Genomic DNA, 21,849 nt, shown 5'->3' with positions numbered 1-21,849 from the left:
TTTTTTCTTCCTCACTTCTTTTCTTTTCTCTCTCTAACTCCTCAATCTCATCTTCTTTTTCAGTTACTACATTATTGCAATGCTCTTTTGGGTTGGTTTGGCTGTCAACTGAAAACTAGCCACTTTGTATTTCTTCAAATTGTTTGGCCACTTTTTCCATCCGGATCTCTATATTCCTAATCGTTGCCATGTTATTTTCTTCCATTATCACAAGCTTTGTTAGGGCGTTTTCAACTTTACTCATTTTTTCAAGCATGGATGGATCTTCAACTTCAGGTGGATTGTTCTGATAAGAACAATGACCATTAGGATGATCACCTCCACAAAAATCACACCTGATTGATTGACTCTGGCTTTGAGATGAATGAACAACATATAAATGTTGGGGAAATTTATCCATTTGTGCGGTTAGTTGCTCAATCTATTGTGTCAGAATTTTATTTTGAGCCAAGAGTGCATCTTCTAACAACCCTTCCTTCTGAGTATTTTGTCTATCATGTTGGGATTGATAATCAGTTGACACCAATGTTGCAATAATCCTTGTCGCTTGTTCTACATCAAGAGACATCATTGTGCCGCCAGCTGCAGCATCTAGAAGCATCTTTGTGTCATTTATGAGACCGGTGAGAAATATGCTTAGTTGAACAATATCTTCAAACCCATGATTTGGGCATTTTCTAAGTATCATTTTAAATCTTTCCCATCTCTCACAGAATGATTCATCTGCTTCTTGTCTGAACACAAAAATTTCAAACTTTGCTTTGATGTAGCGAGAAATTGGAAAAAATCTTTGCAGAAATTTTTCCTCTACATCCTTCCAACTAGTGAGACTCTGATTTGGAAGTGACCTGAGCCAATCCTTAGCCTTTCCTGCCAATGACAAAGAAAACAAGCGCATATAAACATTTTCAAGATCACCTGATTGAAAGCCCATTGTTCCCACCAATTCATAGAATGTAGACAAATGTGAACATGGATCCTCATGATCCATTGCTTTGAATTGATAGGTAATAATGAGAATGAGAAAAATGAGTTTTATTTCCAAGGCCTTGGCGGTAGCAGGTATTACAATACTAGAAAAATGCTTTGGCCCTTGGTACATGACATAATCTCCAAGTGTCCTCCGAGAAGGTGGTGCTTGTTCTTCTGCCATGTTTCTTTCTTCCAAAAACATATTAGTGGAGAAAAAAAAAGTGTTTTTTTTCTTTTAAAAAAAAATTTTAAAAAAAATTCAAAATAAATTTGAAGATAAAAATAAAACAAATTAAAAAAAAATCTGCAAAATAAAATAAAAATAAAACAAAAACAAGTTGGAAAAATAGGGATTAGGTTTCATCTTTCTCACTTTTATGTATTTTGATTAGCATGTCAATATTAAGTTCTTTGATTGAAATTAATGTCCGTATAAGAATCACTTATATCGATCTCTCGCATAATTATAAGAATAACTTAGAACGAAGCTCAGACATTTAATAGCAATTAACATTTCAAGCTATTCCTAGCACTCAAATATGTTAAGTATTGGTGTTTAGGTCCAAACCCTAAAAATACCTCCCGGTTAGATTTAAGATTCTCAATTTGTCATGAAAAGTTAAAAGTAAAAATAAATACCAATAATCAATCAAGAACTGAATATTAATATATAAAATATCACCGCAATACATAAGAGTTTGAGCAGATTATTCCCAATCCCAAAGGGTAGAATTAGCCACGCATACTTCTAGCACCTTTCATTCTCCCAATTGGGTTACAATTCACTCTATGGTGTTTTCCTCTCAATCTGGCACACTAGGGTTGAGCCTCTAGCCCTCTATTTATCCTAGTTTTCAAGGGTTAGGTTGCTTTCTGTGTCGGGTTAATGAGCTAAATGATAAAACATTAAAAAGGCCCAATCTTTCTTTGCATCTTTTTCCATTCTGGGACCTTCCAACTTTCTCTTTTTAGCTCAAATTATTCTCCTTTACTCCAAATCTTCAATCCTCCCTAGAAATCTGCAATTAACACCAAATTTGGGAATAAAATGTTTTTATTTAGATAAAGCTCATAAAAAATGTAAAAAGGTATAAATTCATAAATTAGGGATTATTTTATATGTAAATTAGAAATAAATCCACATAAGTGCTTATATTTTAATATGAAATATTACTGAAATTAGACACTTATCACTTAAGTGAGCCCACTCTCGCTTGATCATGAATGCTCCAATAACATTGGTCATCTTCGATGTTTTACTCGTTTGAGCGAGAATCCACTTAAACCTAAACAAATTAGGTTAAATAGGGGGCTTGAGGCACAACCCTAGTGTGCAAGATTGAGAGGAAAACACCATTGAGTGACTTGTAACCCAATTGGGAGAATATGAGGTGTGAGAAACATTAGAGGAGACAGTCGTCAAGGAGAAACATCCTGAATCTCTTTTTCTTACTCTCCTTGCTTGTAATAGTAATCATGTGTGGCTAATTCTACACATTTGAGTGACTTGTAATCCAATTGGGAGAATAGGAGGTGTCAGAAACATTAAAGGAGACAGTCGTCAAGGAGAAACATTCTAGATCTTCTTTTCTTGCTCTCCTTGCTTGTAATAGTCATCATGTGTGGCTAATTCTACCCTTTAGGATTGGGAATAATCTATTCAAACTCTTATGTATTGAGGTGATATCTAAACACAATATTTTGTTCTTGATTGATGATTGGTATTACTGTTTTGTTTGTAATGCTTGATTTACCATGATCTAGAATCTTAAATTTGTCTGGGAAGTACTTTTACGGTTATGACTTAAACGATAATACTTAACATATTTGAATGCTAAGAATAGATTTGAAATGTTAATTGCTATTAACGTTTGATCTTAAGGATAAGTTGTTTTTATAAATACGAGAGGAATCAATATTTAGGAAACATCTTAATAATTTTATATGTGAGGAATCAATATAAATGATTTTTATATGAGCATCAATATCAATCAAAGGACACAATATTGTCATGCTAATCAAAATACAAAAGAGTAAGAAAGATGAAACTCAATCCCTATTTTTCCAATTGAAACAACAAACTCTTTGACTTATTTTCTTTTTAATCATTGCCATTACAACAAATTCCAACACACTTGCATTATTTTGTTTTATATTTAGTGAATCTTTTACTTGATTATTCAACTGTTCCTTGTGGGTTCGATATCCGTCCTTAGGGACACATTATTACTTTTGACAACGCGATGCACTTGCCGTAAAAAGTCATCACTAACCCCTTGAGTGTTCTTGACTCCAACCCACTCTTACCTTAATGAGTATTCTCGACTTTAGCCACTATTGACTTAATGAGCATTCTTTCAACTCCTAGACATTCTTGATTGACCTTGTTAAGGAGTATTATTTCCATAGCAGCTCCTGACTCGACCAAGTATTCTTTACCAAGTCATTTCTGGTTCAACGAGTATTCTTTGGGCTCTTAGCTACTGATAAATGTCATATTTCAATAATATTTTATATTAAAATACAGGAACTTATGAGTATCAATTGATAAAATAAGTATAATGTAACCCATAATTTATGAATTTAAACCTTTTTACATATTTTTCATTAATTTGAATAAGAACGATTTATTTTTCATGAATTTATTAAATTATATTTAAGCTACCTATTTAAGAAAATTTTCACCCTGCCCTTCACTTGCCCCACACTTGCCCACCCACGTTTTACCCAATCTCCCCAACCAGAAAACCTAATTCTCTGCCTCCAGCTGCCCTCCACCCTCCACCGTCGCTGGTCCACCACAACTCCACCGCTGCTCCACCGCCGGTTGTTTTCTGTTCTCGTCTTCCTTTTCTGCCTCTTCTCCATTTGTGGTCACCTCAATGTTTTTTTTCTTAACTTTCATTTCAGATCTTGTCTTCTTGTTCTCCATTTGCGGTCCCCTCCATTTGCGATCCTTCATTTTTTGAGCTCCACCTTCTTGTGGTCCTCTCCATTTGCGGTCCCTTCATTTGTTGAGCTCCACCTTCTGCTTTACAAGTTCACAGGTAAAGTTTTAAAATTGTTATCAACGACTAATTTGTTTGGAAAACACATTTTGGACCTTGTGCAACTTGTTATGGTAATACCTGTACTAATTTTTAGAAAAAAATTGACTAAGACAGATAGAGCAGAGTAATTTGGTGCTGATATCTTCACACATGCTTTTAAACTCCACCGCTTGTGAAGTCCATATCAGTGCCTATAAATGACACATTGGTAAATCCTCTTTTATGTGGCATGTCATCACACCTCACTTGCCACCTCTTCTTTCCTTAATGGCATTACTCATCCCTACAAAATGCACGCCCCTCATCACAACAACACGTAAATTCATACTACCTAACTTAAATAGAGGTTGTTGAGAGTAAAAAATATGGGCAGTAGATTGGGCCTTAAAATTACAAATAGTTAGATGGGTGTATAAATTAAATAAGGGCTCCAAAGAGTAAAATATCTGGGCAGCAGATTGGGCTAGAAAATTATAGGGTGTAGAAATTAAATAGAGGTTGTTGAGAGTAAAAGATATGGGCAGAAGATTGGGCCAAAAAATTACAAATAGTTACATGGGGGTGTATAAATTAAATAAGGGCTGCATAGAGTAATAAATATGGGCAGTAGATTGGGCCAGAAAATTACAATCTGAGCATGTGATTGAAAATCAAATGCTTCGTGCTGAACTTAGTATGTGGAGTCAGAAGTATGCACACTTGGAGGATGAGATGAAGGTTATAAAAGGAAAACTTATCTCAATAGAACGTGACAAAAATGCTTCCAATAGCACAACTCAATTCGATCATGAGTATGATCCAGAGCTAGATGATCAATTTGTTCCTTAAAGTGCATCCTAAGTTTAACTATTTGACATTTTTATTATATACTAAATATTTTAATTATTTCATTTTTTTATTTATATTGTTTGTATTTTTTCCAGGTTTTCATAGATCACATTATTATGAGATTCATTTTAGTGCTTTTAGTTAAATTTGTAAAGTACAATTTTAATTTTAATATTTTTTTAAAGTATTAATATCGATTTTGAATATTTGAATGGATCAAAGACTTTGTTTAACTATTTGTATTATTTTTGTACTCTGGATGTGTTTTTGGATGTATTGTTAATGATAGTAATTTGTCTGAATGTGATTTGATTGGTATTTATTGTTTTCAGGGTAAACTAGCTAAAAACAAAATAAATTGTTTTTTTTTTCATCCCTTTATGCGTCGGCCTTTGGCCCACGCCAATTTTTTTAATATTAATTAATTTCTACGTCAGTTTTTGTGTGGGCCTAGTCCACGCAACATCTGATATTTTTTGTTTTCATTTCGTCGGCCAAACCGACGCATAGACGATATTTTAATTTTGCGTCGGTTTGACCCACGCATAAGCCGTCGCAATTGCATCGATTGGACGTGGGCTTAGCCGATGCAATTTGCATCTGTTTTGCGTGGACTTAGCCCACGCAGGGTCGAACTTGCTCACCCACGCTAATTCCTGTTTGCTTCCAAGTTTTTTTCGTGGGACTGCTGGCAAAAAAATCCGACACTTATGTGTCTGTTTTTGGTCCACGAAATATTATATTTTTTTTAGTAGTTGTGTCATATATATATAATGAAACATTTACATCTTGTATAATTTATTGTTAAATGAAATGCATGAACATGTTTGAATTTGAATATTTTCAACAACTTAATCAAAACCATGAGGTGTTTAATTTTCCCTAATACTCCTAAAAAACTATAAAGTAGAATCCAATGTCTCCCTTAAAGAACTGTAAAAAATATAAAGTTTTTCTTCAAAATTTTATGATTGGTATTAATAAATAATTTGATTCATCATTTTATATTTTTTATTTTCAAGATTGCCAAGGAACTTATGAAAATAACTGTATTAGGAATTTAAAGTGAACTAAAGACCTCGGAAATTAGTAATCTGGACAATATATATAATAAGGAGAATAATCCATAATCATTAAAGAATTTAACAAACTATAAAGTTTTCCTTCAAAATTTTGGGATTTGTATTAATAAATAATTTGGTTGATCATTTAACTTTTTAATATTTCAACGGTAGCAATGAAGAACATGAAATGATAAGCAAGAGATTAAAAAAATGATTTGAAGTCATATAAACCAAGGATCAACATGTGCATTAATTGCATGACTTTTTAGATGCAATTCATACTTATGTGTATAATTTTAAAAAGTTTAAATTAAAGAAATAACAGATAAAAAAGAAAGATTTGATTAGCTGAAATTTTTCTTTCGTAAATACCTTAGTTAATATGAGATACTTCAAATAAATAATTATAATAAATCTTTTTATATAGAATTTTGTTATGTCTGATAATTCTCTTCAAAATTGGTATAGATATTTTTAAATTGTTGATGCATGAAAACGTGTTTTCACTTTCCGAATGAGAATTACTTAGCTTTTTAAAATATAGTGAAATATGATTTAACATAAGAATCAAGCACTAGAGATGGCAGTTTAAAAGTTATTGATTTTATATATAATAGCAATAGTTTATATATATATATATATATATATATATATATCTTAATTTTATTTCATATTTATTTTAAATAAATTATTTTAATTTAAGAAAATATTTGAAAATATATATTTCAATATATATATATATATATATATATATATATAACATATTACAAATTAATTAGATTAAAAATAAAATTCACCTATATACTTGATTCATATAATTTTTATCACTTTAAATACATTATTAAAATTTAACTACATATTTCTTTACTTTTAATTATTACTATTTTTCAAAATATATTTTAAAGCAATCAATTAATAATATAAATTTAAGGTAAGTATTAATATAAATTGACTTGAATCTAAGAGATGGTGTGATATTTAATATTAAAATTTCAATATTAAAAGATCAATTATTTTTAATTAAGTTAATACATAATACTTAATTTAAAATAAAAATTAAAGATTAAATTAAGAAATAAAAAATTATTCATATACATAATCCCTCCGTATTTAAATATGAAAAAATAAATATGTTTCACGTTTATTAAAAAATGTCAGATACATTAATTATTTGCATACGGCACAACAAAAATGAATCACTTCAATGAATTAAAATGTATTTTTTTCCAATCATAACCTCATTAATTTTAAAAAGTATGTATACACATGTTATCTTAACAATACCATTTATTTAAAAATCATTTATTAGAAACTATAAATTGAACACCAAACTTTTTTTAATAGCATCCCAGGCTAGAATATCTTAATATGGAGGGGATGTAGTCTCAATATTCAATTTATCTTGCAGAGATGATGTTTGTTTATATATTGTGTAAACTTGTAGAAATATTATATTTTGATAGTTTAATATTTAAGTGTTGTTTTCCTTATGTTAAATAGGACTTTTAATGTTGTAGATTGCGTATGAAAATTGTATGGAATTAAAGTCATACATTTGGGATAATGAATGGACTGATGTTTGTTTGTGTATAAAGTATTGATGTCGTGGTAACAGAGATCTATGAGCTTCATTTCTCATTGATGATCTAAGTCACATAGACTAAGATATGAGGTGACGAGAAGCTGATGTGGGAGTTCATGCACACCATGAAATGCACGACTTGGGTTATATTGAACTTACCATGATCCTTTCTTTTAGTTTTACTGGTAATCTAAGTCTTGGTTATTGGATCAGGTGTTAGTCTCTGATAAGACTTACTTAATACGGGTCTTCCGGAAGGCATCACTTATTATTCTGTTTGTTGAATCCTGGATGTGTATATCCATGTGGAATCTATGTGATTGTTTTATGTTGGAATTTGAAGAAGATTGAAAAAAAAGAGAGAAATTGATCAATGTAATTTGGGATCTTGTTGTGTTGTGAGTTGACTGTTTATGTATACGAGCAAATGATCATACAGGTGTCAGATGTAACACCCCGGGAAATAACATCTAACTATTACAATGTAGGTTCTACATATTTCTATACACGCATAAAGTTTTTCAAAACATTCCTAATACATGATTAGGACATATAGAAATACAAATATTTACAATATAAGTTTCAAAATCAACACCCTAAAGCTCTTCAGATCCTCAAACACCTGTAAGATCATCTGCTCGTGTACGTAGCACAGTCATCACAGTTCAAACACAACAAGAAAAGCAAGGGTAAACTAGTGAAAATAGAATTTTATAATATACACAATTAAATCAAGAGAGAAAACCAAGTTACATGATCAATTTCTCAAATTATTCAATCTTCTTTAAATCTCAACAATAAAACAATCACATGGATCTACACATTCAGAATATTCAACAAACAACATCTTCCGGAAGACCCGTATTAAGTAAGTCCTACCAGAGACTAAAACCTGATCCAAAGATTACCAGCGAATCCAACAGAAAGGATCAGGGTAAGTTCAATACAACCCAAGCCGTGCATCTCATATGTCACGGTGTGCATGAACTCGCCCATCAGCGTCTCACCACCTGATATTTTAGTCTATGTGACTTAGATCATCAGTGAAGCTCGGAGATCTCTTGTTACCACATAGGCATCAATACTTAATACACAACAAACATCAGTCTATACATTATCCCAAATGTATGAATTCAATTCCATACCATTCCGTCATACAATATCATTCAAAAAGTGATCCACAATATTCAAAAGCGTAATTAACATAAAAAAAACAACACTTAAATATTAAACCATCAAAATATAATATTTTTACAAATTTAAATAATATATAAACAAACAACCCAACATATAAACACACAACATCCCTGCAAGAGAAATTGAATATTGGGACCACGTCCCTTCCGCATTCAGATCTTCTATCGTAGGGTGCTATTAAAAATTAAATTTAGCTTCCCTTACATCAATTGCTTGCTTTCCAAGCAACTTTTAGAATTTTATTCCCCACAGTCTGGATAAGCTTCAAGATTTACGGGCCTAATGCAAGTTATCCAAACAGAACAAAAATTCAGTATATAGTAGAATAATTTGAGAGGATTAAACTTCTCAACTGACCCCACCAAGATTGATGATTAAATCCTAAGTAAAAACAGAGAACAAAGGATATTTAGAGTAAAAATGAACTTACTCTGTTTAAAAATCTGATCGGGTAGAAATGTTCCTTAACTCCTCAGCTACAGCATGGTATGATCAGATTCTAAAATAGATGAAGTTTGGGAGCTAAAATTAGGAGAGAGGGAGAGAAGATAATATGGAGAGAGAGCGAAAGAAGAAAAATCAAAAGAAAAAGGGTACTGTGGTGGGAAGAATGTTTCTGTTGGTTTTTAAAAAAAAGGCACGCTGTTACATTATCTCCAACTACAAAAATTTTCGTCCTCGAAAATGAACTTACCAATATAGAGATTAGGGTATGATGCTCGTATCTCCTCTTCAATTTCACAAGTGGAGTCTCCAGATATGAGATCCCACAATACTTTCACCATGGGAATACTCCTTCCACGAAGTTGTTTCACTTGTGAGTCTAAAATTCTGATTGGTTTCACTTCAAACAACAAATTTTCTTTCACCTGGATGGAATCAGACTCTAGAATATGACTGGGATCAGGTACGTACTTTCTTAGCTGGGATACATGGAAAATATTGTGAAGGTTAGCAAAAGGAGGAGGCAAAGCAATTTCATAAGCCACGTGGCCTATTCTCTGGAGAATTTGATAAGGTCCTATGAACTTAGGAGTCAATTTCTTGGATTTGAGTGCTCTTCCTACACCAGTGAACGGTGTAACTCTCAAAAAGACATGCTCACCCACAGAGAATTCTAAAGGTTTTATTCTTTTATCTGCATACGACTTTTGCCTGTTGAGAAATGTTTTCAATCTTTCTTGAATCATTTTGACTTTCTCATTGGTTTGTTGTATTAATTCTGGTCCAATTAACACACTCTCACCATCCTGAAACCAACACAGAGGTGTCCTGCACTTTCTTCCATACAATGCCTCGAAAGGAGCCACTCCTATGCTAGTTTGGTAACTGTTATTGTAAGTGAACTCCACCAAAGGTAGAATTTCATCCCAACTTCCCAAATGATCTAACACACAAGCCCTAAGAAAATCCTCTAAGGACTGGATAGTTCTCTCTGATTGTCCATCAGTCTGAGGATGGTATGCTGAACTAAGTCTAAGTTTAGTCCCCAAAGCTTCTTGAAGTGTTTGCCAGAATCTGGAGATGAATCTGGGATCTCTATCTGAAACTATGCTGGAGGGTACACCATGTAATCTGACTATTTCATCTATGTAAATCTGGGCCAACTTCCGCATAGAGATTCTCAAGTCTATAGGTAGAAAGTGTGTCGTCTTTGTCACCCTGTCCACTATGACCCAAACAGAGTCATGCTTCTGTAAAGTACGTGGTAAGTGGGTAACAAAATCCATTGAGATACTATCCCACTTCCACACTGGAATGTCTAACTGAGTTAACATGCCTCCAGGTCGTTGATGTTCAATCTTTGATTTCTGACAAGTCAAGCAAGCAGCTACAAAGTTAGCTACATCACTCTTCATGCCATGCCACCAATAAGACTTCTTGAGATCTTGATACATCTTGGTCATTCCTGGATGTAAACTGAGTTTGCTTTTATGACCTTCAGATAACACTGTTTGCTTTAGTTCATTATCCTCTGGTATGCATATTCTATTTTTGAATCCCAAAATACCATCCACTCCTAAAGAGAAGTCTTTAGCTTTGTCAGTATTTAATAAGCCCATGAAGTTCTTCAATTTTGAATCTTCCAACTGCTTCTTTTTTACCTTCTCCAGAAATTCATTAGTTATAACAAGTGTATTACAACTAATGCAATTTGAAGACATGGAAACCTCCAAATTCATACTCCTGAAATCTTCAATCAATGCTAACTCTCTAATCATAAGCGACGACATTTGTATCTTTTTACGACTCAACGCATTTGCAACAACATTTGCCTTCCCAGGATGATATATTAGCTGAAAATCAGTCTTTTAAAAATTCAATCCATCTCTTCTGCCTCATATTTAACTCCTTATGATCAAACAAATACTTCAAGCTTTTATAATCACTGAACACATTAAAACTAACTCCGTAAAGAAAATGTCTCCATGTTTTTAAAGCAAAGATAACTGCTGCCAATTCTAGATCATGAGTTGGATAATTTCTTTCATGCACCTTTAACTGACGAGAAGCGTAGGCAACAACTTTCTTATTTTGCATTAGAACACAACCCAATCCCTGATAGGAAGCATCACAGAAAACTTCAAAAGATTGATTGGTATCAGGGATTGTCAATATAGGAGCATTAGTCAACCTTCTTTTCAACTCTTCAAAGTTTTTCTCACATTGTTCAGTCCATGCAAAAGGATGATCCTTTCTAGTCAATTGGGTCCAACGAGCCACTATTTTAGAAAAGCCTTCTATAAATCTCCTGTAATATCCTGCCAACCCGACAAAACTTCTAATTTCTATAACTGTTTTAGGACGTTCCCACTGAAGTACAACTTCCACTTTAGAAGGATCTACTGATATTCCCTGTGCAGAGATGACATGTCCTAAAAATTGTATTTCTGACATCCAGAAGTCACATTTTGAAAGTTTAGCATCTAATTGTTTTTCTCTCAAAATGTTCAGGACAGTTCTAAGATGTTCTGCATGTTCTTCCCTTGTACGAGAATAGATCAAGATATAATCTATAAACACTACCACAAACTTATCAAGAAAAGGTCTGAATATCTGATTCATATAATCCATGAAGATAGCTGGAGCATTGGTCACACCAAATGGCATAACCAGAAATTCATAGTGACCATACCTTGATCTAAAAGCATTTTTTTGAACAACTTCCACTTTCACTAAAATTTGGTGATAACCTGAGCGCAGATATATTTTAGAAAAGACAACTGCCCCATGCAATTGATCCATCAAATCGTCAATTCTAGGAAGAGGATATTTATTCTTTATTGTTAACTTGTTTAATTGTCTATAATCTATGCATAGACGTGACGAACCATCCTTCTTCTTCACTAATAGCACTGGAGCTCCACATGGAGAAACACTAGGTCGAATGAATTGCTTCTCCAATAAGTCTTCTAGTTGTTTCTTCAATTCAACTAACTCTGCTGGTGCCATTCGGTATGGAGAAATTTACACAGGGCCTGCTCTAGGAATCAGGTCTATTACAAACTCTATCTCTCTCTTTGGTGGAAGTTTAGGAATCTCATCAGGAAATACATCCATAAACTCCTGAACTACAAACATATCGTTTTGTACTTTATCAGTAACTATAGAACAAGCCAAGAGCATAAAACATTCTGCACCTTCTTGTATCTCTCTCTCAAACTAATGAGCTGAGATTACCTGCATGCTTTCTAATCCAGGGAAAATTAACTTCTTCCGACCACAATCTATAAGGATATGATTAGCAAACAACCAATCCATTCCCAATATAACCTCCAAATCTTTTAGAGGTACAAATCATGTTGATTTTGAATCTTTGTCCATCTATAATTACTGGACACTCAACACACATGGAAGAAGTTACTATAATACCTTCTGTTGGTGTAGATACCACCAACTCAAATTCTAATTCTCGGACTGACAACTTAAGTTTCTTAGCACAGTCAAAAGATATAAAAGAATGGGTTGCCCCAGAACCAAACAATACAGATAACTGTGTTCCAATGATAGAACAAATACCTCTAACAAGGCTATCAAACTGTGAAGCTTCAGCTCCACTAATAGCAAAAACTATGCCAGCAGCTTTGGGTTTTTGATTACTATTTTGTTGTACTTGTTGCACTCCGCCAGAATTTGGAGCTCCCAATTGGACACGTCAGTCTTTTGTTGCATGACCATACCTGTGACATCTATCACATGTCACATTTGACACTGAATGAGGGCAAAATCTAACAACATGTGGCCCACCGCATCTAAAACATCTGAAACTAGGTGGTGATTGAGAACTGGGTCTTCCACTGCTATAAGATTGAGGTCTGAAATAAGGTTTCTTTCTGTCTTCATATTTAGGCATGCTTTTAGAAGGCCCTCCCACTTGAGGCTTAGCAAGTCTGCTACTATTTTTCAAACTCTCCACTACTTTTGCTTTCTCCACTAGAGTAGGGAAATCTCTAATGGACATAGGAATCACCACTTCTTTTAGCTCTTGCTTCAATCCAAACTCAAATTTTCTACCTCTCCAAGCCTCAGTCATGGTTTGGGTGTAGAATCTAGCTAGGTGTTTGAACCTAGTAGCATATTCAGTGACTAAAAGATTTCCTTGTTCCAACTGCATGAATTCAATTTCTTTTGTATACCTGACACTATCAAGAAAATACTCCTCCAGGAATCTTACTTTGAAGTTCTCCCAAGTAGCATCTTCACCTTTGTCTTCCATCATTTGCTTCATGTCTATCCACAAAAACTCAACTTCATGGCATAAGATAACTTTCTCTCTTCAGGGCATTGAGTAGCTTAAAAGATTCTTTCTATATCTCTCACCCACTGGTCTGCTCCATCTGGATTTACCTAGCCATTAAATTTGGGTGGATTATGTCTCAAAAAATCCTCCAGACTAAAGGTATGGGTTTGTTGATGAAGCTGAGATGCTTCTGCTGCTAATCTAGCTGTTTCTAATTGATGAAGGGCAGCCTGATGTTGTGCCATAGTAGCACTCTGTTGTTGCAAGGCTGTTGCCATCATCTCTATTGCCCGAGCTAAGTTGGGCATATCTACTAGTGGAGGTGGAGTAGGTGGTCTACGTGTCATTTTCTAAGCACATAACGAATTGGATTAGAAATTACTATAAATTTTTAACTACATCTTTATGACAAATTAACTTAAAAGAAATAATCACACAAAATAGATACAAAACCAATCAAGACTTACCTCTAAAATGTACTCTAACTGTTTAGAATTAAGATAGAAAATAATCTTGATCTAGTCATGAGTGTGCACCCTCACCACTCTATCAAGATTCTTTTCATTCTTAATACTTTCATCTTTATTCATAAACAATTAATTTGACTCGAACACAAACAAGATTTCAAGAAAACAACATTGTTAAACATACTATTAGGCACTTTTAGCTAAGCCTTAAAGCTAGACTTAAAAAACAATTTACACGCAGGAGAAACACAATAAACCCACTACCCTCAGGTTATTTTAAGGATGAACCGCTCTGATACCATTAAATATAACACCCCGGAAAATAACATCTAATTATTACAATGCAGGTTCTACATATTTAATACAAGCATAAAGTTTTTCAAAACATTCCTAATACATGATTAGGACATATAGAAATACAAATATTTACAATATAAGTTTCAAAATCAACACCCTAAAGCTCTTCAGATCCTCAAACACCTATAAGATCATCTGCTCGTGTACGTAGTACAGTCATCACAGTTCAAACACAACAAGAAAAGCAAGGGTAAGCTAGTGAAAATAGAATTTTATAATATACGCAATTAAATCAAGAGAGAAAACCAAGTTACATGATCAATTTCTCAAATTATTCAATCTTCTTTAAATCTCAACAATAAAACAATCACATAGATCTCACATGGATCTACACATTCAGAATATTCAACAAACAACATCTTCCGGAAGACCCGTATTAAGTAAGTCCTACCAGAGACTAACACCTGATCCAAAGATTACCAGCGAATCCAACAGAAAGGATCAAGGTAAGTTCAATACAACCCAAGCCGTGCATCTCATATGTCACGGTGTGCATGAACTCCCCCATCAACTTCTCACCACCTGATATCTTAGTCTATGTGACTTAGATCATCAGTGAAGCTCGGAGATCTCTGTTACCACATAGGCATCAATACTTAATACACAGCAAACATCAGTCCATACATTATCCTAAATGTATGAATTCAATTCCATACCATTCCGTCATACAATATCATTCAAAAAGTGATCCACAATATTCAAAAGCGTAATTAACATAAAAAAAACAACACTTAAATATTAAACCATCAAAATATAATATTTTTACAAATTTAAATAATATATAAACAAACAACCCAACATATAAACACACAACATCCCTGCAAGAGAAATTGAATATTGGGACCACGTCCCTTCTGCATTCAGATCTTCTATCCTAGGGTGCTATTAAAAATTAAATTTAGTTTCCCTTACATCAATTGCTTGCTTTCCAAGCAACTTTTAGAATTTTATTCCCCTGATAAGTGTCTAATTTCAGTAATATTTCATATTAAAATATAGGCACTTATGAGGATTTATTGCTAATTTACATATAAAATAATCCCTAATTTATGAATTTATACCTTTTTACGTTTTTTATGATCTTTATTTGAATAAGAGTATTTTATTCCCAAATTTGGTGTTAATTGCAGATTTCTAAGGAAGATTGGAGATTTGGATTAAAGATGAATGCCCTAATTTATGAATTTATACCTTTTTACGTTTTTTATGATCTTTATTTGAATAAGAGTATTTTATTCCCAAATTTGGTGTTAATTGCAGATTTCTAAGGAAGATTGGAGATTTGGATTAAAGATGAATGCCCTAATTTATGAATTTATACCTTTTTACGTTTTTTATGATCTTTATTTGAATAAGAGTATTTTATTCCCAAATTTGGTGTTAATTGCAGATTTCTAAGGAAGATTGGAGATTTGGATTAAAGATGAATGATTTGAGCTAAAAAGATAAAGATAGAAGGTCCCAGAATGGAAAAGATGCAAAGAAAGATTGGGCCTTTTTATGTTTTATCATTTAGCCCATTAGCGCGACACAATAAACAACCTAACCCTAGGAAACTAGGATAAATAGAGGGCTAGAGGCTCAACCTTAATGTGCCAGATTGAGAGTAAAACACCATAGAGTGAATTGTAACCCAATTGGGATAATGGAAGGTGATAGAAGTATGCGTGGCTAATTCTACCCTTTGGGATTTGGGAGTAATCTGCTAAAACTCTTATGTATTGAGGTGATATTTTATATATTAATATTCAGTTCTTGATTGATTATTGGTATTGTTGTTTTACTTTTAATTCTCCGTGACAAATTGAGAATCTTAAATCTGACCGGGAGGTATTTTTAGGGTTCGGACCTAAACAACAATACTTAACATATTTGAGTGTTAGGAATAGACTTGAAATGTTAATTGCTATTAAACGTCTGAGCTTCGTTCTAAGTTGTTCTTATAAGTATGCGAGGGATCGATAGTTAGGGAACATTCTTAAGGATTTTATATGCGAGGAATCGATATAAATGATTTTTATACGGGCATCAATTTCAATTAAAGAACTTAATATTAACATGCTAATCAAAATACATGAGAATGAGAGAGATGAAACTTAATCCCAATTTTTCCAATTGAAGCAACTAATTCTTTGTTTGTTTTCTTATTGATCAGTGCCAACATAATCACTTCACACTCTTTTTTATTGTTCTGTTGTTATATTTAGCGAATATTGTACTCGATGATTCACTGTTCTTTGTGGGATCGATATCCGTCCCTAGGGACAATTATTACTTTTGACAAACGCGGTGCACTTGCCGTAAAAAGTCATCATCCCCACAGTCTGGATAAGCTTAAAGATTTATGGGCCTAATGCAAGTTATCCAAACAGAACAAAAATTCAGTATATAGTAGAATAAGTTGAGAGGATTAAACTTCTCAACTGACCCCACCAAGATTGATGATTAAATCCTAAGAAAAAACAGAGAACAAAGGATATTTAGAGTAAAAATGAACTTACTCTGTTTAAAAATCTGATCGGGTAAAAATGTTCCTTAACTCCTCAGCTACAGCATGGTATGATCAGATTCTAAAATAGATGAAGTTTGGGAGAGAAAATTAGGAGAGAGGGAGAGAAGAGAATATGGAGAGAGAGAAAGAAGAAAAATCAAAAGAAAAAGGGTACTGTGGTGGGAAGAATGTTTCTGTTGGTTTAAAAAAAAAAGACACGCTGTTACATCAGATGTTCTTGAGGGTTTATGAATGTTTTGAAAAACTCTAAGCTTGTATATAAACATATAGAACTTGTATTATAATAGTTAAATGTAGTTTTGGGATGTTACTAAATATATAAATTATAATAATGTAGTTTTAAAGTCTTTATTTTGATTAATTAATTTTTTAATTATAATGATAATAAAAATAAGAACATATTTTATAGAATGATTTCAAGATATATGTATGAGTTAATAAAATAATAAACTTTATCATTAAGAAAATATGTTTTATCAAATAAATATATATTTCTAAAGACCACTATTATCAAGTTTATATATATATATATATATATATATATATATATTAATTAGTGTAAACACATGTTGTGTTGATATATTCGTATTTTTTATTTTTGTTATTATTATATTCATATTCTTTTGTAAAGAAGAAATAAAAAATTAAATTGATAAGAATTAAATTAAATGATAAAAAGAGATGAAACTATAATTTTCATATTATACATAATACGAATTGTTCAAAATCTAATAAACTGTTCCGTCCCACATTTGATAAACTATTTCAGATTTAAAATTTAAAATTGATAACTATTTTCTTACGAAATGACAATATATTAGTTTTAAAAATAGAATAAAAAAATAGTTTTTAATTAATTATAAGAATAATTATTTATTTGATAAATACCTAAAAAATAGAAAATTATTAAAATATTCAAAATAAAATAAAATAAGGATAAATTTGTCTACGCCAAAAACCTGTTAGGGAAATATCATACTATTATTTTTTTTTCTTTTTAGAATAATTTGTATAATAATAACTAGAAAAGGTCCAAACGCAACAATGCCGGTATGTTCGTATTAATATCACGTTATTTTATTTTAATAAGTTAAAATTTAATTTTTTATTTTTTTTTAAATTTTTAGATATATTCAATAATATATATATATATATATATGCATGATTTTTTTTTTTTACTTTATAATTTTGTTATAACAAATATATAATGTATATAAATATACAATAAGACTAGTCATTTATATATTGTTTTAATTTAGAAAAATACAGAATGGGATATCTCATTTGATGTTAATTGTAATAAGAAAAAAGGTGTATCAACTTCTTGATAGAGGTGGTAAGTGGTAGTTTCTTTCCACTACCTTTTATTCTCTCAAAGTGAATTTAAAATTACTAAGGATGAAAAATGACGAATACAAATATTGTTATAGATAATGATAAATTTAGTTATTAAGAAGTGTACTTTAAATCTAACTCAATCCCATAAAATCAGCTCATTGCACCTATTTATATACAAATGAATTGTCTTTATCTTTAGTCGATGTGGGATCTCCAATATTAGTTTTAAAAATATATGATAAGTATATATATAAAAAAAATTAATTATTCATTTAAATTAAATTTTCAATGATTTTAGAGGAAAATGCATATTTGTAAATTATAAATTAATTAGTTAATTACATCTATTTCCAATTTAAAATTTTGTAAATCAATATTTTTTAATAATTTCTTAATAAACATTGGTGATTTTTTCACAGTATTTAAAATTAATTTCATAGTGTTATGATTCTGGCTGGGACATAAATGAATAAAAAATAGTTTTAACATCTTTATTACATATTTAAATTGTAATTAATTAAAAATAACGAATAAATATTTGTACAATCTAGTATTAACAATTACAACACATATTTCCCATGCATGGCGTGTTCAAAAGGCTTCTATAATCAACATACTCCAACTCAGACCTAGGATGAAACAACACACACTACTGTGTGCATTTACACTCACAACTCATGCCACATGTTTCCATTTCCCTCAATGCTTGTCCCTTCTGTTCCATCTCCACATAGCAGCAAAAACTGAGTTGTTATAAGCTTAGATAACAGCAAGGGCTAGGAAGAACCATTGGCTCAGAGAGTTTCTAGGAACCTAAATTTTAGGACACCCTCTAAATATTGGCCCCTTCAAAAGCCACTGTGGAAACAAAGCACCCTCATTCAGTTTATGCCAGAAGATTCTGTTGCCACCATCCAAAACAACAACCTTTGCCACCCTTCACCGCCACCGCCGCAGCCACCAGAAACCACCACTTCTACTTCATACCCTCTCTTTTTCTCTCAAACCTAAATATTTCCCTTTGGTATATACATAGTAACTTTTTCTGTAGTGTGGTATATTTGGAACTTAGGAATTAACCTTTGTACACACACCTCATCTTATTATACAGTTTATTTCAGAACATGCATGCATAGACCACGTGGAGATAAATTAAGCATTTGGCTTATGGACAGAGAATTGCAGCGGCTAAACACATAGCAAGAGGGCGAAGTTGAACTATAACTTATTTGATTGCCCTTGGAAGGAGTTGGAGCTTGATGGAGGGTATGGCAAGCAGTAATGATGTTGCCAATGGTGAAAATGGGTTGCTGGTAATGATTGGTGGTGACAATGAATTTCGTGGCGGTGAGGGTGGTGGCAATGTGGAGGAGGTGGCTCTGAAGAAGGGTCCCTGGACAACTGCAGAAGATGCTGTTCTGATAGATTATGTGACAAAACATGGTGAAGGGAATTGGAATGCAGTGCAGAAGAACACAGGGTTGAATAGGTGTGGGAAGAGTTGTAGGCTTAGGTGGGCTAACCATTTGAGGCCCAATTTGAAGAAGGGTGCATTCTCTCCTGAGGAAGAGAAGCTCATTATTGACCTTCATTCACAATTTGGCAACAAATGGGCCAGAATGGCTGCTCTGGTATGCACTTTCTTCATCTTCTTTTCTTCACAGCTTCAGAAAAAAAATTTGCATGAATATATTGTATCTGCAAATATATCTAATCACTCAAAAACTAAAGCTCCAATAAAAATATTATAAGGTCTCAATTAACATACTATCTTAAAGATTGACATGTTTGTTAGTGCTTGCGAACATGATGAGTTTTAATTTTAGTCTTTTCAGAAAAAAATAAATAAAAACTGTGTTAATTTTGATTGGTGCGTATTTTTATCATCATTTACTAATAATATATGATATGCATTTAGACATGCCATGTTGAAGTGATCCTTGATGCAACATGTTTCAATATATATGGCACTATTACTAAATGAATAGAGATTATTTAGCTAAAATGATATAGAACTTTAGTTAAATTTCATCCAAAATAGCACTAATATAACAAAGAAAACCAGATTTTGAACCCTGTTTCTTTTGGTTGGTGCTGCAACATAGTTGCCTGGGAGAACAGACAATGAGATCAAGAACTATTGGAACACAAGGATCAAACGTCGCCAAAGACAAGGTCTCCCTCTCTATTCAGAGGAGCATGATAACCATTGTTCCACAACACCAACCCTTTCCCCATGCCTCACACAAACAGCATCAAGCCCTAATAACACTCTCACAAACTATGAGTTCTTCAACCAAAACCACCACCTCCAACACTACCAGCAACAACAACAACAAAACCACCATCAACAACACCAACCTCTATCTCCATCTGCACCTCATCATTCCCCTCTCAGTTCCCCTCTCCAACACAGACAATCATTCACCTCTTCTTCACCTCTCAATTTCTTAGACCATTCACCTCTTCCACTCTCCTCCTCTTCACCCTCCCCTCTCTCCTTCACCTTCCAGAGACCAGAACCAGTGCTATGCACCCCTCTTCGCTTCAAACGCTACCGTGCCTCTCCAAGCTACAACCCCCTCCCTGACCTTCCTCTCACCAACCAATTCCCTCATCTTGATGGATTCAGGTTCCCAGTTTCTTCAGGTTTCTCTCCGTTTTTTCAACCCTCTTTCTTAGAATCTGACCTAGGCATTTCTTCTTCCTCACCTTTCCAACCCAAGTTGGAGCTCCCTTCAAACCAGTTCTACAAACCCCCCCAAGAGCAAGACATCAAGCTTGACATTGATTTCAGTGATCCTTCTTTTCAAACTAGTAGCGGCTTGCTGGGGGATCTTCTCTTGGAGGCTCAGGCTTTGGCTTCGGGCCAGAACTCAAAGAAACGAACTTACTTGAGTTTAAATGAGGGAAATGATATGTTTGATGCATGCCAAAGCTTTGAGGACTTTCCATCTAGCTCTCTCTACTGGCCTTCTTCTGCATCAGGTTGGTTTCATCATATACATCTTTGCTTCATTTTGTTGGATTAACTATTTCCTATTTCAATACAAAAAGCATTATAATTGTTTATACCAGTCTATTGTTATTCATTTCTCCCGTGATTATTTCCATAGAGCTTTAGAATAGCAACTAGTGTGCTGTTTTCATTTACTCAAGAGCATGTTCAGCTAGCATCATCCATAGTGTAGAACATATTTGATGAACTATACTTAAAGTTTTGAAAATTTGATCATTGATTTCATTTGAATGATGATCTATGCAGCACCAAAAGCAAAGGAAGAGGCACCTGACTTGAGCAAATTCATGAATGAGGATTTGTCATCATTGCTAACAGTGATTCCATCTTCCAACACACAAGGTCATGAGTGGCTCAATAATGGTGTCCCAGAAGGGTCCAATGTCCAACCTTCTGGTAGTGGCATGACAGATGACAATTTTGGAGTTGATATGAAGCCAGTAGCTTCCTTGTTTCCTCTCACCAATACCACAAACCATAATGAAAACCAAGGCTGCTACACTTGGGACAATTTGCCTGGTCTCTGCTAAGGTTGATCCAGATTGAAAGGGTTTGAAAGTTGATTACCAAGATAATTTTGGAAGCTATGTATAATGTTAATGAAGGAGTTTGGTGTATATGCAAAATGATATCCATTAACTGTTGTTTGAAACGTTAGACTAGTCATTGATTCTGTGTATATTACAGCCTTTAACTTAGGATTTATTTTATTTATGTTTGTC

General features: G+C 33.1%; 1 protein-coding gene, 1 long non-coding RNA gene and 1 pseudogene across 4 annotated transcripts; all 3 read left to right on the top strand.

Moving 5' to 3' along the window:
- Positions 1-656: 656 nt before the first annotated feature.
- LOC137833771 (small nucleolar RNA R71) lies at positions 657-762 on the top strand (annotated as a pseudogene).
- Positions 763-3,528: 2,766 nt separating this feature from the next.
- LOC137831239 (uncharacterized) lies at positions 3,529-16,024 on the top strand. 3 transcript variants are annotated; one of them, XR_011084388.1, is made up of 3 exons: positions 3,533-3,798; positions 3,883-4,019; positions 15,389-15,627. It is a non-coding gene; the product is annotated as an uncharacterized lncRNA (long non-coding RNA). The 3 variants fall into 3 exon arrangements; XR_011084387.1 differs by lacking the exon at positions 15,389-15,627 and adding an exon at positions 15,649-16,024 and having other exon boundaries at positions 3,536-3,798; XR_011084386.1 differs by lacking the exon at positions 15,389-15,627 and having other exon boundaries at positions 3,529-3,798; positions 3,883-5,152.
- Positions 16,025-18,987: 2,963 nt separating this feature from the next.
- On the top strand, positions 18,988-21,849 carry LOC137833062 (transcription factor MYB97). Its single transcript, XM_068641445.1, has 3 exons — positions 18,988-19,739; positions 20,214-21,096; positions 21,374-21,849. The coding sequence occupies exons 1-3, from the start codon at positions 19,368-19,370 to the stop codon at positions 21,655-21,657; spliced, it is 1,539 nt and encodes a 512-aa protein (XP_068497546.1). The 5' UTR covers positions 18,988-19,367; the 3' UTR covers positions 21,658-21,849.

Source organism: Phaseolus vulgaris, chromosome 6, assembly GCF_000499845.2.
Source record: "Phaseolus vulgaris cultivar G19833 chromosome 6, P. vulgaris v2.0, whole genome shotgun sequence".
In the NCBI taxonomy this organism is placed as follows: Eukaryota; Viridiplantae; Streptophyta; class Magnoliopsida; order Fabales; family Fabaceae; genus Phaseolus; species Phaseolus vulgaris.
The sequence above is the reverse complement of the archived record's forward strand: the minus strand, read 5'-3'. Positions and strand labels throughout refer to the sequence as shown.